Here is a 19,261-nt window from a genome sequence, read left to right as displayed (position 1 = left end):
ACCACCCCAATTTCAGGGGGATTGGGCAAAGGGCTGATTTTTGGTAAATTTCTGAAAATTTCATGTCTTTGGGGCAGATTGGGGCATATTGGGGCAGAAAGTGGGGCCTGGGGCAGAATAGTGGGGTGGGGTGGTAGTGCCTAATGGGTGGAGGCTACCACCCCAATTTCAGGGGGTTTGGATAAAGGGCTGATTTTTTGAGAATTTTTGAAGTTTTAGTGACTTTGGGGCAGTTTGGGGGCAGAAAGTGGATCTGCCCCAAAAGAGTGGGGTGGGATGGTAGTGCCTAATGGGTGGAGGCTACCACCCCAATTTCAGGGGGATTGGGCAGAGGGCTGATTTTTTGAGAATTTTTGAAGTTTGGGTGTCTTTGGGGCAGATTGGGGGCAGAAAGTGGATCTGCCCCAAAGGAGTGGGGTGGGCTGGTAGATAGTGCCTAATGGCTGGAGGCTACCACCCATCCCCAATCTAAGAGTGATTGGGCAGAGGGGTGAATTATGGTGAATTTATTTGTATGAGGTTTGTCTTCATAAGGTGAAGTGTGCTAAACTGATTACTTCCTCATATTATTCATAGTAAAGGAAAGTGTGAAAAAGTGAAAGTGGGGTCATGAGAGTTGTTTAATTGAAAAAAATCTCATTTGCTATGATAGAATGAGAATTCACACCTCAGAAGTTTCACACCTCCACCCATTAGGCACTACCATCCCACCCCACTCTTTTGGGGCAGATCCACTTTCTGCCCCCAAACTGCCCCAAAGTCACTAAAACTTCAAAAATTCTCAAAAAATCAGCCCTTTGTCCAAACCCCCTGAAATTGGGGTGGTAGCCTCCACCCATTAGGCACTACCACCCCACCCCACTATTCTGCCCCAGGCCCCACTTTCTGCCCCAATATGCCCCAATCTGCCCCAAAGACATGAAATTTTCAGAAATTTACCAAAAATCAGCCCTTTGCCCAATCCCCCTGAAATTGGGGTGGTAGCCTGCACCCATTAGGCACTACCACCCCACACCACTCCTTTTGCCCAGATACCATGCTATGCCCCCGAACTGCCCCAAAGTCACTAAAACTTTAAAAATTCACCAAAAATCAGGATTTTGCCCAATCCCCCTGAAATTGGGGTGGTAGACTCTACTCATTGGGCACTACCACCCCACCCCAAAATTTTGCCCCTGGGCCCCTTTTTACCCCCCGTATCGATTTGGATTTGGATTCGGATTAAATCCGAATCCGAACCGAATCAAGGGTGATTCGGGTGACCCAGATTCGGGCACAAAACAGAACAGGGGTGATTCGGTTCGGGTCCGAGCCGAATCACCCGAAATCCCGAATTGCACACCCCTACGAGGGACCACTGTATATGCAAATTCATTACATGACTTGGATAATGTAAATACATATTCATTCTACAGATATAGGGCCATATCAAAAATCCAAAGTTGTACAAGTCATGTAAACAGGAAAAACACACAACCCCATCTATAATATTATATCAAAGAATGTCATTAGAGGTTTTTGTCTGAGTTGAGAACACAATGTTCTGGCTTCCCTCCCTTGAACTAGGGTTAAGTCCATTTAACATTAATAATTCAGAAACATATCCAGAATATAAGATGTGTGTGCATTTTTAAACTGACAAGGGATGCTTTGGTTTGCCCTAAAGTACCACTTCAGGGCAATCTGTCAGACTTGTCTTATGAAATCTCTGGGGAAGACCTCTTGCCCTCATGGGTCATTTCATCCAAGAAATCTGACCAAATATTTCTTATGCATGGTGACAAAAAATATCATGCACACACAATTATGGTACTTCCAATATCTTCTAATAATTATGACTGCGCTACTGTCACATTGACATATTTTCTAATAATTAATGCTATCAACATTTAACTCTCATTTAATCATGTGACATTTTTTGTTTTGTAATTAGAAAAATATTTTACCTGACAAGCACAACAATGCCATAACTCTCAAAGATTTGCATTAGTTCAGTACGTAAATCCTCAGGAAATTCATCTCTCTCTTCAGGAGATGGTGTCAACAAAGTCACCACTACTGTTGCGTCCAGAGGCCCCTGGAAGGAGGACACCTCCTGGAAAACAATCTCCCGGGCAGCTACATCAATTTCTTGGACTTCTACTTCCACAATAGCCAAAACAGGCCTATATTTTACTCAGGAGTAGATAGGCAGAAAATAGTAAGGGAGGTAAGAGAAACACAGAAGTAGTGATAACAATGGAAACAGAGAAGTAACAAAGAGAAAATATGTTGACATGTTATTAAAAAATACCTTGCACAACACGATCTATTTGAAATCAGTCAGGTCTATAAAACACATAGTTTTTGCTGCATGGTCTCCTAAGCTCTCTGTTAGCACAATCCTCAAGTATTTATAGAAATATTTGGCCAGCTGAGGAAAAGACTACAAATAACCAGTTGAAGGGAATGGAAGGTTTAGAGGCACAAGGTCTCCATACCGGTAGTGCAACTTTGTGAACTAGTTCAGACAATACTCATCTGTCAGCTTAGCCTGGCATGACAAGGAAGCAAATGGTCCATGAGCATGCATGTCTTTCCCCTCTCCGGGAGCACCGAGGCACAGTTCTGTAACTTCGTGGAGGTGTGATTCATCCAAACTCTTCCTCTACATGTGCTGCAAACAGTATTTCAAAGTAGTATTTGCACTGCGCACAGAGAGGAGGCTCAGACATACCCCACATGATTTGAGAATGGAAAAGGGGAAGGATGTGCATGGTCAAAGAGTATTCATTTCCTTATCATGTGGAATCAGCAGGTGAAGTATTGTTGAAACCGGCCCTATGAAATATAGGCAAGATTTCCTTCTCCAGTGTATGTATGTACAGTATGTATTACATTTTATATGCCGCTCTTCCTCCAAGGAGCCCAGAACGGTGTACTACATACTTAAGTTTCTCCTCACAACAACCCTGTGGAGTAGGTTAGGCTGAGAGAGAAGTGACTGGTATTACGGCTGAATGGAGATTTGAACTCGGATCTCCCCGGTACTAGTCCAGGACTCTAACCACTACACCACACTGGCTCAGTGTAGGCAAATACCTGTTCAATATTAGCAATCTCTGACAGCAGTCTTATGGCAGGGTAATCAAAGTGAGTGTGTGTGTAGGTGCGCACACGCACAAGCATGCGTGTGTGCAAGGAACAGTTACTATCTGCCCACACGACAGCCATGATGTCCAGCAGGAAGAATTTCTGATCTACAAACATTTTCGTTCTGTCAGGGAAATGTATCCCTTCACAGATTCCTAGATGTTTCAGGTGCAAGTCAGAAGCACATGATGTGTGTCTCAAATTAGCACCTACTTTGGTTAAAAGGCTAGTAGTACATAAAAGGCCAATAGGGGAGAAGGAAGATCCCTAGAGTGATGTCTCATTAAATGTACTTCTGTAGGAAATTAAAGCCTTATTTCTACTGGGTAGAAATATTCTTGGAACATTCAAGTTTACACATTACAGACACCTCTCCAATGAAGCAAAATGGAAGTGTCAGAAAACCAATAATGGACCTTTGACACTTGAGACCTTATTCTTTGACTCAATGGACTCAGAAACCTGACATTTCTGATCCTTGCAAAGAATGAATAATATCCTATTGCAGTGTGTATCATGAACTGTGTGGTTTTCTGTGCCAGAAAAACCCAAGAAGTCTGTTGGAGTACTAGCAAAGGAGTCAGAAGGGGTAGATATTGTATTTTGGTTAACACTGCCGAGAGAACTAAGGCAGTGACATTATCTTTATAGAATGCATTTTGAATTATCAAAGTTACTTGCAATGCCAATATTTATTAGTGGAAGTCAAGTGGAAGAATTAAAAACTCAGCAAAAGCTATTTGTATTCAAATTATTTTATGAAGGAAATAAATAATTGTAGAATTAGTTTTTTCCTCTTTAAAAAACAAACAAATTTAGCTCTCTCTTTTTTCATATTTTTTAAATAAAGTAAAGGATGCTTCTTTTTTTAGCCTTGAGATACTCAATTAATTTGCCACTAAAGATGACAAACTGACTGTGTTTTTACCTAAGCACCAATGGACAGAACTGATCTTCATAATGAAGCCATAGGATGTGGCAGAAACAATTAAAATCCCAAGGGCTGGGATGGAGGAGTAATCACAGCTGATCATACTGGGAGGAGTCCTGGGCTCAAATCCCCACTCAGCCCATAAAGCTCACTGAGTGAGCTTTGGCCATTCACTCTTTCTAAGTCTAGCCAATCTTACAGAACTGTTGTGAGGACAAAAAGGAGGGGTTATCCCATGTATGCTGGCCTAAGCTCCTTGTAGGAGGGGTTAATTATAAATGCAAACAAGAACAAGGAAAGCAATTACATCACTGCAGATTCAGGACAAGTGGTGTCATATGATCATTATTGCCAGTGCCCACGATTTGGTGATCCAGTAACAATAATAAAACGTTTTGTAGGAATAGGTCCATAAGACCACATTGACAGTGTAGCATTAACAGCAGAAGCTGTTTGAGGCACAAGTTTCCTGTCATCTTTGCATCTGGAGAACCTTTTAACTGGAGATGATAAGGGTTAAACCTAGGATCATATGCAAGCAAGGCATGTGCTTTATCAGTAAGCTATGGACCCCTCTCTGTCTGCAATACAGTGCAGAAAAGTATGGTGATAGTGAAGAAGATGATAACACCACTGCCATTTCAGAAGGGGTCATGCTCCAGTTGATATGTTACCTGTGATCGCTTGCCTGAAGCTCAGCTCTTCCATAATACATCAAGGCACCAGGAGACCAAATAGGTCTGACTGTCGTTTCTGCACCAAAATCAGTGTCTAGAAGATTGATCTCTCCAGCTTTAGAAAAGAATAACAGAGTTCATATTTAAAATCTAGTAATAATTAAGGACAAATTTTCACCAAAACATTGATTTCTCAGTCACTTAGCTGATATGATGGCTCATAATTTATCAGGAAGGGCATGAAGAGTCAGAAAGAATATTAAATATTAATGTTATTATAATACACAATAGTATAGTACAGTTTATAAAAGGCAATACAATTATGATACATAACAAGAAATTCTTTATGTCCTTAGTTAAATGGAATGACTCAAGATGTAAGTATGGTCATTTTTTGTTCCATGTAGGTGGAAACTGAGACAAAAGGACTTTTCCAAACTGTTATGTAAGCCCACAAATTTAGTAAAAGGCCTTTTACAGATCATTCATTGGTGTTAAGGAGAACAGGAGGTGCTAAACTTGAACCTATTTAATTAAGTAAGTAAATCTAGTGAACGTATGATGCCACTTTGACACAGAACAATGGCCACCTTTAATAGGAAAATCTATAACTTCAGGTTCTAATACAATGGTAGAATCTCCAACTTTTGCATTTATGATGCACAAACTCCCAAGCAAGCAGGGCCTGCCCTATTTACTTCAATGTCAGAGTAACTGTGTATGCAAGGATGTGTGCACCAAGTTCTTCATCTCACAACAACCCTGTGAGATAGGCAAGGCTGAGAGACAGAGACCTGCCAAGGCTGAACACTGAGCTTCATACCTAAGTGGGAATTTCTCACATTCAGGCTCATCAGCCAAACTACTTTTCCAAAGTGGCTTTCCAAAACAGCACTAACGATTGCAAGGAGACTCAGGACAGAACTAGGCATGATGCCCACATTAGAGCTGCTCCTGAAAATAGTAGCTTCTTACTTCTTAAGGAAGTAAGGTTCTTCCTTAATGTTTAGGCAGACTGTTTGGATTCCCTGTATTTCTCCACCTCTATCACTGACAGCAAATTAAACTGCATGGGGACAGGGAAAGGCACAAACAGGATATCATCAAGACATGGTTACGTCTGCTTTAACATCATGTGCAAAGGGAAGGAACTCAGTTTTGGGGTTCTGTTTTGGGGCAACACCTTTCAACGTCCTTCAATGCTAGACTCCCAGCATCAAATATCATGTCTAACTCTATCCACAGTCACTGGTTTCCAAAAGCTGGAAATGAAGACTTCTGGCTACAACTAAACCAGTAAATACACTTCTTCATTTAGATCTTTTGAGCCACATAATAATTTTCTCTTTTTAAAAAAACTTTAGAAATGAATAAGGATCCTACCTACCTGTTTTATCATTAGGAAGTTTCTTCCTCCACCAAAGAACTCTGTCAGTCCAGGCTGGAGTTCTGCATTTATCACTTGTATCATAAGCCTCTGAGCCAACGTCGTATTTGTATGTTGGACCAAAATTAATAGTTCCTTCATGAAAATCCTTAAAAATCTATGAAAGAAATTACTGATTTTTTAACTAGCAATTTAGCATGGTGCCATCCACAAACTGGCTGTCATGTTAAACAGGCTTACATTGGCAGTTCCAATTAGACCATGCTGCTGCACATGTCTAAAGGAATGTTGGTGGTCTTGTGCAATAGCACTCTTGCACAAATACTTAAACCAATATGCATGCACTTCAGGAGCATAACTTACACTGGAAACTATGTAAGTTGTGCTCATGAAGTACATGCAGGCTAGTTGAAAGTACTGGCACAAAAGCACTCCAACTACATCAGCGCAGGCTTATTGGAAATGCCAGATAAGCTTGTGTAACATGTCAGCCATTGTCTCCTTTTTTGTTGTTACACTTTTTCATGGGTATATAGATGCAAACACAGAAAGCACCCCTGATTCCATTAGACCATGGGATCATCAAACAATTGAGGTTTTATTCATTCGGCCAAACATTTTTTTATTTACATTTGTCTACTCTCAGATTTAAAATGTGGGTTTTTTTTTGCTGTTCCTTAAGGGGCTGTCAGGAGCACACATTTGTATTAAAATACAAATATTTCTGGCTTATTATTTTATTAGGTTCTCATTCAAATGTTAAGTAACCAGCTTTGAGTTTACTTCAGGAGGATATAAATAAACAGTTTAAATAAACATGTTTAAACTAGGGCATCTAGTTGTGCATGCTGGATATCTGAATTGCTGGCCCTTGCCTCAGATAAGTCAAGATCTCTTGGATAAATGACCATTTTAAAGTAAAAGCAAACAGCACCATCACTCTTACTTTTCCACTGGATTTCTGCTGCTGTAGTTGATCAAATTCCAGGAGTTTCTTCCAATCTTGTCGTTTGAGAAAATAAAATACTTCTTCATAGCTTAGGTCGATGCGATAGTTAAAGTCACCACACCAGAACACATAATCATGGGAAAACAAACTTTTCCCCTGTTCAGTAGACACAGAATTAATATATTGAAGAATATATTAAATAAAAGTTTTTGCATTTACTTTTGGAAATAAATGTATTATTTACTCTGAGTGTTGTATTAGACATTTCTTCAGCAAATTCAAGTACAGTCTGTTTATATAAAAATGGAAGGTGGGGACACTACATTTCTTGATAGGGCTATCCAACTTGAATTTTGACGCTCAGTCTTAGGATGGATCACCATTTTAACATTCAATATAAGAACATAAGAAGTCAAGTGATCTGATAATCTGACACAATTGATATCAAAAGATATCTCAAGTGAAGACACAAATAATATTTCAATTAACAAATTTTTCTACTAAAAGAGTGATAGGATTAAATGAAAATGAAAATGCTCCCTTAACTTTGTAGCATCAAACTATTCTGAATACAAATTAATACCAATGGTTATAAAAATGTATTCCTGTACATTGTTTAAAATCCACTGCATTTTTTCCAGTCTGAATTTAAATAACATTGTTCTAAACCTAAATATAGTGAGTTATATCCTAATCTTAGGGTGCATGGAAGGAAGCTCCCTCCATGTAGCTTCTTCACCCACACAGCAGCCCCAGCCCCTGAAAACTGACTCCTGATAGTTGGGTGACTTCTGGAGCAGGCTGGCATGCAGCATAGGGAACTGCTTAGGGAGAGAGGGGAATTAGCAAATATCTCTTCCCACTTGGGTAGAAGTGCCTTCCATCCCTACAAATCCAGGACAGGATACAATCAAACACACATACCATATGTAATGATAATATAAAAGTGCTATACTTCTGCAGACATTATACCCCCCAAAAAGAAAAGAAAAGAAATCTAGTGTAGCTACAGCAGCACTAGAGGGCACTCTTAATATGGGTATATTATAGGAACAGATAGCATTAGCAAATGTACAGGAAATAAGATAGTTAATGGACTACAGATGGTAAAGCCAGTTATAATTGTTTTGCAGACATTCAGAACATCTTTTTAAGCCTTCAAAATCTGCAGGAACATAATATGCTATATGGTCTAAACCCTGGAAACAAGAAGGAGTTAACTATTACTCAATTTCTCCTAAATACTAGACCTTGCACTGCACATTCCACAGACTGGTTCTTGTTTCCTTGAATCCACCTAAGTTATCAAAATAGCCATAAAACCCTACCTAGTAGCCATAAAGGAAACTCTTAGACCCCAGTGAAGATAAATCATGCGTGATATATCGGTTGTCAGCACCCTTTTACTTCCTGTTTGAGGCATGCCACCCCATTCAGAATAAGCCATTCACCCACTCAGTGATCTAAGAACCCACCTACTGCCATCAACTCCATCTTAACTGAACTGACTTCAGTTTATTAGAAATCTTCCAATCCAAAACTGATCTTAAGCAACAGCTCAAGGATTTCACCCATGGAGTAATATAACTAACCACTATTAGCATACTGCATTCAAAATCCTCTGATGATCTCCCACAGCAGTCTCAAATAGTTATTAAAAAGCACAGGAGACAAAATAGTGCCCTCTAGCACAGGGATTCTCAATGTTGGGTCCCCAGATGTCACTGGACTTCAACTCCCATAATCCCCAACCATAGGCCCCGGGGGTGGGGATTATGGGAGTTGAAGCCCAATAACATCTGGGGACCCAATGTTGAGAATCCCTGCTCTAGCATCTCACAGCTAGACAACTTGTACCACATGGCACTTTCTTCTATAAAGGAAGGAAACTCTTAAAGTTCTTGGTTTCAATTTTTTCTTCGTATTTCCATTTGGTTCCATCCCCCTAACTTCCCTCTTGTATCAAACTAATTGTATGCTGAGAGTCTGAGGGAATTCTCTTCCTAAAGGTTATCGTACAGCATCTAGCAACTTTTAGGTGTTTTATACATAAAATTATGATGACAATGATGCTGATCAGGGAAAAGAAACTGCAACAAGTAGCAAATGGCACGTGAAAAACTAAGCAAAGGGGTTTTCAAAAGAAACTTTTCACATACACTCTGAATATCCTTTTGCTCTGCATGATTGCATGGAAAACAACTTGTTCTAGTAAGAACTAATCCGCCTACTTTCCTTTCACTATCTCTACAACTGTACTAAAATTGGTTCAAATCACACAGTCCTCAGGTTAGTGCACTTGTGCCTCAAACATTCATGTGTCTGCCATCTTGGATTGGGGTGGATGACATCATCACAAGCTACACCATTGGTGCATCCCTATGTGTTCCTACAGCTGTAGCAAATTTGGTTCAAATTGGTTAGGCAGTTCACAAGTTAGCTCACTTGCACCTCAAAAGTTTATGCATCCACCATCTTGAATCAGGGTGGATGACATCATTACAAACTATGCCACTGAGGTGTCCCTATAACTGTACCTGATTTGGTTCATATTGGTCCAGGCATTGCAAAGTTGATGGGACACACACACACGGAATGCCGGGTGATCTCATAAGCCTACTGGAAAGTAGGCTAAAAACATATAGATGAAAATTCAGCACAACTCTAAAAATACATTTAAAAGTCCTTACCATTGGAAAGCTCAGTTTTTGTGTGATCTCTTTATAATCCTCATTCCGTTCTTTCACCTGAGACTGACCAGCTGTCAAGTGACTGCATATAAAGCATAAGCTGGTGCTGTGAAACTGGAAACGGATGGCAACTGCTCCTTTATTTCCAGCTTTCCCTCCCATTCCTGTCTTCACTGTGTCCACTGCGACATCCCTGGGCAGGAAGAGATAAGACCAAAACCCACAAATAATCTCTACTAGGATACTGAAGAGATAATGCACTTATTTAGAGCATTATATCGAACTTGATCAGCATAATGTTCCAGGAATTATCCTGTGCAAATCCTATTGAAATGAATGAAGGTGGAGGGCTCAGCATAGCTCAACCAAGGTAGTTCCAACTGTTTGCAATGGGGTTTAGAAAAGAGATGCTCCAAGCAGATTTAACTCACAGACAATTGAGCAATCTTAATGCGATGGCACTGAACTACCTTTATGTGATGGCACTAAACTACTACTTGCAGTCATACCATATTCTAATTGGAAAGATCAGCTAAAAGAAGTAACATTGCCCCTTAATGATGTTGTTTGTAATCAGTTCAAAACTGGAAATCATGTTTGTCATATTAGCACTTCTGAACTTACGGGATTTTTTGTTTTTTTACTTTTCTAAAGCTTAGTTTGAACCACCTTTTTTGAAACATTTTAAATAAATAAATAAATAAATAAATAAATAAATAAATGAATGAATGTATGTTTGCAACACTCCATTCTTCACTCTGCCTACATCAGTCAATGCAGCCAGCTGTTGTCAAGTTGAATGCCATTAACTGTATCCTGAAATTCAGTTTCCTAATGGAGGGCATGTTCTATTTCAAGATATGTCAATAAACATTTCAAGACTCACCGGTTGTACTACGTGAATCACTGAAGCAGAATTCAATTCAAAGGAAGCAATTCATCAAGCACAATTCCTGCACATGTTCTTGGAAAATGAACAGAACTTGCCACAAGAGCTGTGCTTAGTAGCTTAGTGCAAGTTAAAAGATGGCTTAACACAAGATACTGAAGCAACAACAAAGCATGAATGAGTTACTCATGCATCTTTCTTCCATGCCATTGTCATCTCATGTAAAAGAGGAATCATGCATCATCCAGGTTCCTGCCTTGCACAAATTCCTGGGTGTATGGAATGAAGATATACAAGCAATATGCATCCTCTATTGTCAGCTCTGTATCACATAGCTTGCTAACAGAAAGAGCTTCTGTTCCAGCTGCTTACAGAATCAACTCTGTCAAATTAAATTAGAACATTATTTCACCTATACTTTGTCGATTAAAAGCATTACATTTTCAAACTATGTTTCAAAAGGAACCTCTATGATAAGAATATAAAAACTTCTAGAATGATCAATTCCACCAGACTAGTCTGTTGTAGCAAAGAAGAAGAGTAAAGGGTCTGGTACCACTGTAAACTTAATTCATTATAGAACGACCTATCACAGACAAACCTGTTTCATTAGATGGATGCATAACTTTATTACTTAGTAGCTAGTTGCATTCCCCATTCAGGATGATGTAAGGCTAGTAAAAGGGTAGACTCCTGCTACTCTAAAAAAATCATTGTAAAAATAAATGTGAGGTAGTGACTTTGAGGGAACTGGAAATTAATTCATTGAAAAGAAAAGACACAGTGTGAGAGGCCTCTACTTGTACCCAATCCAACTGCAGTGATGTCATTTTTAAACACAAGGTATACCTGATGAAAGAGACATGATAAGGTCGTACAAAGATGAAAAGGCAAACTCCAACAAGCTGCACTGATGTCAACAGAATGTACCGATGTGTCCTGGAAAGAGCTTTCTGAAGCTGTTCACCCCACATCTTCCTATTAGTTGTGCTAAAATAAATAAGAAAATAAATAAATAAAGCATTACTTGAAGAATGCATTTGAGTTTGCAGCATCACACTTGGTGTAAGTATTCCCTCTCCCCGCCGCTCTCATGCGACTGTGCGGGGCGGGGTTGTGTTCTCGGCCCCCTTGAGGCAAGCACAGAGACCAACATGTTGGTGTTCGTCACGTGACACGGGTCAGCCAATCAGATGCTAGGAGTGGCGTTTTAAGATGCTGGCTCCATAGAGCTCCTTCTCAGTTGCTTGGACTGAGCAGCCCTCCCTCCCACCCATTCCAGTGAGGGAAGTCCAGTCGCCATTCAGGGCCAAATAGAAATTTTTTGGGTCACACCTGATTGGCCTTGGTGTGGCCTTTTTTCCACCTACTTCTCACTGAACCTGATTTAGGGTTGTCACCTTTTGATTGGACACTTGCCAATGAGTGTGGGTTAATTTAAGTCTATTAATCAGTGTTTGACTGGAGACCCGTTTAAGGCGAGTGGGCAAGTTGAGGAACAGCCCTCGGATTCCATCCAGGTGGAACTAACACCCAGTCTGTGGCCTGGTGTTTGGCGGTCCTCTTTATGAGACTGACCCTTCATTGGGGTAACCACATTCTGAATTGTCATGCCTCGGTGCAGGATTTGTGTTATCTAAATTAATAAAAGTGGCCCAAGTTCATCCAACTATACGTATCTTGTGTTTATTGGGGCCTGGGGGTGCAACATGTTTTCACTGTCTACACAGGTATTACAGTAGTGCTTGCTGCAGTACATGCATAGAGTGCATAAGGGAGACATGTCTTACTGGACAGAACACTGGATAGAACAGTGCTAGAGAGTCCCTGCATGCAGTTGTGCCCAACCGTAACCTCAAGTGTTTGAAAAGCCACAAATCCCTTTCAGCTTAATGCAGCCAACTAAGCAAATAGCAAAGGAACACAGGTACAACCAGAGCCACACGGTTGCCATGTGATGCCCTTTAGATATTCTCCCAGCTATACCAATGCTGTTTATCTATGAACTCCTCTCTGGCAGCTGGGAGAACATGCATATTATCTAACCATGTGGTCAGTGGCCAACTGCATAAGTATTTTCCATGGAATCAGCATTGCGCTTGGAGAGGAGTAAACTGATTCCATGGAAATGACTCACATGATTGGATAATTTAAACATTCTCCCAGCTGTGCCGCAGAAGCTCACAGATGTGGCTTCCATGTGACTGGTCAAACATCTGAAAAGCATCAGTGAAGGGGCTCTAAGCCACAACTAATCCCAATTCACATGTACAGCAGCTTCTGTCTTTTCATCAGAATTGCTGTTTCCCACCTGAAAACTGAACTTCAGATGGCAAATTGATTCAGGGATAAACTAGTTGTTGCATACAAACATGTGATGTTAAGCCTGACAGCCATTTTGCTAATGAAAAGGCAGCTGTGGGAGAAAGTGATTTACAGTGAAGAATCAGTGGGGCAGAGGGGATGTTCCAACTCTTTCCCCACTCCAAATTATCCACCAGCTACTTCCCCACCCTCCCCCCGCCATGGGTTTCCAGACATATTTGCCCTCACAAACAGAGACCTGGAGCTCCACAGGAAGAAAAGCAGCTTTAGTGATGCAGGAAGTCTGGAGCTTACTTTTCCAAAGATGCAAATGATTCCTCAGAAGATGAGCCCTACTCTACCAGCAGTCTTTTCATTTGTGTATGAAACATCCCTTGATTACACTCAATGACATTCAGCCAAATGTGTGAACTACTTCCACTGAAATGTATTGTTGATATCAGGTGATATAAAAATCTGTCTGAGGTGGTTAACCTCTGATAGTCCATTCATGCAACAATCAACGAGTGATGGACGAGGCATGTATGCAACAGTCATTAGTGTTTATTAATTGTATATATATATTGCTACAATAAGAATATGCAGAGTTGGAATATGTCAATGTGGTATGAAGTATGCAGTTCAACTCAGGTTCAGCATACCTAGCACTCATAATATTCCCAGCATTTAATTCCACCATTTCTTCAAATCCCACAGCAAAGATATCAGCAGGACAATGGTCATCTATATGGTAACAGGGGAAAACAAACCAATGTAAAAATTTTGATATTTTGTCAAATAATTTCATTTCTTAATGCAAATGCAAAGGAAACAATGGTGCCATGATTTAAACGGTTCACTATCAGGTTCTATAAATAATGCCTTGACATACTGACATAACATTGTTTTACTCATTTTATCTTGTTTTATATTTGTTTATTTTAACTCATGTACACTGCCTAGGGATGTACATGTCAGGTAGTATATAAATATGACAGGTAGATAGATAGAAACTGAGTAAGAGTTGCATGCAGGGAACACTTCTGTGTATAGACAGAGGGGAGGGTGATTTTCATCTATCTTCCAATGCCTCTGAAAAATATGTCCCTGAGGGTTGCTGGACCCTCATGGATATATTTTTGGGAAGCATAGGCTGCTGCAGAGGGAAGAGAGATGGCTAAAAATTGTCCTTCCCTTCAATGCATATGCAGAAACATTCCCCATATGCAACATTTTTTCAGTATGTTGGGCATTGTCTGTGTGTGTGTGAGCAGTATAGTACATAAAATTAAAAACCTATTTGTTTGGCCTGGCCTTCGAAGGTTTTTAAATTGTTCTTACATATTTTTAATTGGTTTTAAATGTCCCAGAACTGTTTTAAATTTGTTTTTATATTGTTTTAAGCCATTTGTTTTTGTTTTTAACTTGCTGTGCACTGCCCAGAGCCTTTGGATGGGGTGCTAAATAAATACAATAAATAAATGAAAGCTCACATTCTACAAGCACAGATGCAAGTTCCTAGTTTCAACTAAGTGCCCCTTCCCCTGACCCTCCAAGCATTATTTGAGCATATGAAGAGGCAAAGGGACTGCCATAGCCCAATAGGCATTCTGTCCCATGTATAGCTTGGCCTGTGCTGAACTGGAATGCTGCGCATTTTGTTGTTCATATCCTAGGTTTTGGCGGTTAGATATCAAATGTCCCTCTTTGAGAACTGTTCTGCTAATCAACATATCTTGGCTACGTATCAAGTTTTAGCTTTCTGGATGTCCCTTCCTGGACATTTCCTGTAGTAGAAATGTCCCTTTTTCAAACTTTTTCAATTAATCAGGGTGTCTTGCACTATGTATGTATAACACTGCAGCTTTCTAGGGGGTGTGAAAATACCACAAACATGTTGACACCTCTGTGATAGTGTCAGCCAACACATCTGTGCAAGCACATATACAAGTGCTCAGATTATAGAACTCACTGCCCTGGAAGACCGGACTCATCCCCACCATTTCTCGCCTCCACCATCTCCTGAAAAATTCCTGTTGTGATTTTAAACCTGTTGTGAGACAATTTCCAGATTTTAATGAAATTTTATCTTCTGTTGCCTTGCCTTTTTTGATGGTGATGTTCTAAGTTTTGATTTGTATATTTTTAGCTGTTGTTCTTAGCCACATTGAATGTAGGTGGGATATAAACATTTTGAATGAATGAATGAATGAATGAATGAATGAATAAAAATAAAGATGCCTGTTCTGTTGCATGTCTGGTGCTCTTCCTTACCTTGAAACTCTGAAACACCCGAGAGCTTAGGGGAATCCAGTAACCAGTCTGTTAACTCACTGGTACCGAGGATATTGCTCTTAAACTGTTTGCCTCCGTTTACATTCCACGTCCCCATGGCAACACAAATTCTCTTGAAGTTTGTGAATTCAAACTGACGGGCTGACATGGCTTTCAAAATGCTGGGAGTCACTGATGGAGAGATGAGGGGAAAAGTGGGGTGGGGGGGAATGTGTTCTGCTATGAAATGAAAAGGATAACATGAATCATTTGAACTAGTACCAGTTTTTTCCTAACAACTTTTTTCAGCATGTCCTTTAATCACTTCTCCCTATGATATGAAAAAGGAATGAGCAATTCAAACTGCACTGCAGCCCACACAGAGATGTTCTTCCTCACTGAATATGGTTCATATGCAGTCCTAGGAACAGACAGGAAGTGATCAGACAGTCTTTGAGGCGATGTCAAGCATGTGCAGATGCTGACCCGATTATGGACACTTTGCTGACTTAAAATCCAAACCAATCCTACACAATTTTTTGTTTGGTTGCACAATCAATATACAGCCAGCATTTCAAAGAAATGATTAATATGGTTATAAAATCACAGACACACTCATACAGCAGGGCAGGTATATTAATTATTCAAATTTAAATGCATGAGTGCCTGAAAGTGCTATGGAAGATACACTCTGGACATTTGTTACTGAAAGAGCTTGCCTTGAGGTTGCAAACAGCACCGCCCTATGTGATTTGAAATTGCAGGCTTGCAACTTCCATCTTGGATACCTGAGCTCACAAGATCATGAACTCTGCACATGCCCATATTTGGCAAACTACGAAATTTGGTTGCTTGGCACAAGCAAACATGGGGCAACTCTGCCCAAGCTCAGAAGAACAAACGACTGAAGGGGCCCAGGGCTTGCAAAAAGGGAAGAACTAGCAAGCAGACCAGGGTCAAAGAGATCTTCAAAAGAGAAATAGCTAATCCCCTTGGCAATGGGATTAGCCTTGCTAATCACTTTCACAACTACCCAGATAAGCATGGCACACATAAGAACAACCCTGCTAGATCAGGCCCAAGGCCCATCTAGTCCAGCATCCTGTTTCACACAGTTGCCCACCAGATGCTGCTGGGAGCCTACAGGCAGGCAGGGGCGTAACGAGGCTGGAGTGGGCCCAGAGACCAAATTTTAAAATGGGCCCCTCGCTGATACACACACACTCACTTCACATGTGACTTGCAAAGACCCAGAAGAAGGACGGTTAACAGAAAAGAAAGCTCTCTCTCTCCCCCAGGAAGTGACATCCCAGTCTCAGATATAGCTTTTGAGTTCACCCATTCAGTACTCTACACACACTTCTCAACCGGCCATTCCATCTTTTGTTTGTTAAAGATAACACCCACTTGATTGGTTCATGCAAACATGAACTTCTTTGTTACATGCAAGCTTCAGCCCCCGCAGTCAGGGCACTTGACCTATACATTGCCTCAGGATATGTTTCAGAGTACAAATACCCCTGCCCAATCTCATAGCTTTGGGATCAAAACTGGAATCAGACTCCACATGGATCTTTGCCCAGCTGGTTCTCAAGGGTTCAAGTGGTAGCTCTTTGCTCCTCACTCCTTCTTCTTCTTCTTCCTGCTTTTCTGCTGCCTTCCACCCGTGAGGAGAGCTACTCGGCAGCCAATCTACCAGTGCACCCGATGCACCACCAGATTGGGACCATTAATAGTAACTGTCTATTCCTTTAAATCTCCTCGTTCCCTTCTTTCTCCTCCTCAAGTTTACATCTGGGTTCTCTCTCTAAAGCAAAGCTTGAAGCTGATTCATTAACAATTTGGACCTTAAGCTAAAACACCTCTATTTCAGATTCTAGTTATTACTATTAGTTAAGATTTTATTACCTCCTCACCTTGCCTAATCACCTTTTCCTCTTCCTGTACCCCAGTTATCCTCTCTAATAAAACACTTGGTGTCCGTCCGTGGACGGACACCAAGCGTGCGTTCGTGCCTGGCCTGTTCTGGGCATGCCCAGAACAGGGCAAGGGAGGCACGAACGGCAGGACCCGGCGGCCATGTTGGGGCCGGGAGAAGGAGAAGTGGCCGCCGCCTACGCCAGGAGGAGAGTGCGGGAGAGGCGGCGGCGCAGCCGTGGCCACGGCCAGAGGTGGCGGTGGCCGCGACGGGGCAACTGGCGGCGGGAGTGCGGGTGAGGCGGCGGCAGGGCCAGAAGCGGCCGCCGCAAATAAAGGAGAGAGGCGCCGGGGGAAGAGGCGGCGGGGAAGCTGGCCGAGGTGGCAGCGGAGCCGCCGCCGAGGCCTGGCGCTGCCAGTAAAGCCGGGCGGGCGGGGGAAACCTTGGGGCCCGATCCCACCATTCCCGTCTCCCCGCCAAATTACTAAGGGCCAAATTGGCCCTGAAAAATGCCGCCGCCGAACCGCCCTCCCAGCTGCCCGATCCCACCATTTGTACAGGAAAGAGGAGCTCGCTAGCAGAGCTCCTCTTTCTGCAAAGGCTCTTCTCAAACTGGCGCTTTGAGCGGAAAGGGCGTCCTTTCCGCTCAAAGCGCCAGTTTGAGAAGAGCCTTTGCAGAAAGAGGAGCTCTGCTGGCGAGCTCCTCTTTCCTGTACAAATGGTGGGATCGGGCAGCTGGGAGGTTCGGCGGCGGGGGCGAAAGCATTACTAGCACCCGTTTTTCAACGGGCTAAAATTCACTTGTCCTATATAAATCTGATTGTACCATATTCCTGTTTCCACCTCATTTCCAGACCAACACTTTGCAAAAATTGATACTGCAATGAACTGTTCCATATAGTCACATCAATTCTCCACGTTAGCCCAAAAGCCCAATTGGAGTGCTTAGCCAGCATAATCCCGGAACAGTTTCATTAACAAGTTGTTCTCAAATGCAGGAAGAAGAATATGGTTCAATATTTTCAGCATGCCCGATTAGAATCTTAGATCAGCCTTGAAAGTAGCCATTTGCCTGGGATGAGGATTGCCCAGGATAGAGATTGTAAATACATCGTGGGTGGCCAATCTAGTGAGTTCCAGCCTGAAACAGTATTATGGGATTATGCTACATAAGAACAACATCTGTACATATTGTTCTCCCAAGCTTTAAGGGCAAAACTAGACAATACTAGGAATGCTAAGCTGGCACTGCAAATAGCAGCCTCATGTCTCCTCCTCCCATTTCTTTTGGTATTATTCAATAAAACAGAATGCATGATGTGATGTCATCATGTGGACAGCTTCCTCATCCTCACTACCACTTGCAAGGAAACATTATAGACAAGACATTATAGAACTGGAAAAGGTCAGAGGGCAACCAAGATGATCAGGGGCCTGGAACACATTCCTTATGAGGCTAGGCTACATCTGGGACTTTTTAGTTCAGGAAAAAAGGGTGGCTAGGAGGAGACATGATAGAAAATACCAGTTGCAGGGGAGCATCAGCAGGAGAAGGGGCATGCCTTCATCTCTTGCCTGTGGGCATCCTAGAGGCATCTGGTGGGTCACTGTGGGAAACAGGATGCTAGACTAGAAAGGCCTTGGGCCTGATCCAGCAGGGCTGCTCTTATGTTACTCACTGCCTCACTGTGCAAGGGAACTCTCAAAGTTATGAGGATGTTGCATTTTTTATTTTACTACATGTGGGGAAAGAGACAGGGCTGCTGCTTTTGGTGGCAGTCATGAGCTCTCCATATTGTCTAATTCTATTCATGCGCTTTAAGGGTAGGAGTGCAGCACACACAGGCAGAGACAAAAACATCCCAAGATGATGTGAGGCGCTTGCCAAGCCTTTGAAATAAAAGACACGTGCTACTTAGAAGGATGGTGGTGTAAGCACCTTGGCATCTGTAAAGTTCAAGCCTTACATTCTCCCAGAGCAGACACATATAGGCAGGTTTGTGAAGTTCTATACTGGAATTAAAATATAGTTAAACTTAATGTATGTTCATAACATAGCCCCTGAAGCAGCCTATGAAGTCAGCCAATTCTCTTGAGACTTTAAAAAAAA

At 41.6% G+C, this 19,261-nt stretch overlaps 1 protein-coding gene across 2 annotated transcripts in view; it reads right to left on the bottom strand.

Annotated features, from left to right (window-relative positions):
• The window catches only part of SYNJ2 (synaptojanin 2), a 132,667-nt gene that overhangs the window by 41,510 nt on the left and 71,896 nt on the right, over positions 1-19,261 (bottom strand). For both annotated transcript variants that reach the window (XM_053294060.1, XM_053294051.1), the window contains 8 exons: positions 15,234-15,425; positions 13,622-13,703; positions 11,505-11,645; positions 9,767-9,959; positions 7,074-7,232; positions 6,128-6,284; positions 4,738-4,855; positions 1,947-2,165 (listed from right to left, as the gene is read on the bottom strand). In XM_053294060.1, the coding sequence (XP_053150035.1) occupies positions 1,947-2,165; positions 4,738-4,855; positions 6,128-6,284; positions 7,074-7,232; positions 9,767-9,959; positions 11,505-11,645; positions 13,622-13,703; positions 15,234-15,425 (1,261 nt within the window). The remainder of the gene's footprint in view (positions 1-1,946; positions 2,166-4,737; positions 4,856-6,127; positions 6,285-7,073; positions 7,233-9,766; positions 9,960-11,504; positions 11,646-13,621; positions 13,704-15,233; positions 15,426-19,261) is intronic.

The sequence above is a fragment of the Hemicordylus capensis genome, chromosome 1, assembly GCF_027244095.1.
Source record: "Hemicordylus capensis ecotype Gifberg chromosome 1, rHemCap1.1.pri, whole genome shotgun sequence".
Classification (NCBI taxonomy): Eukaryota; Metazoa; Chordata; class Lepidosauria; order Squamata; family Cordylidae; genus Hemicordylus; species Hemicordylus capensis.
This window is presented reverse-complemented; position numbering and strand designations above follow the sequence as displayed.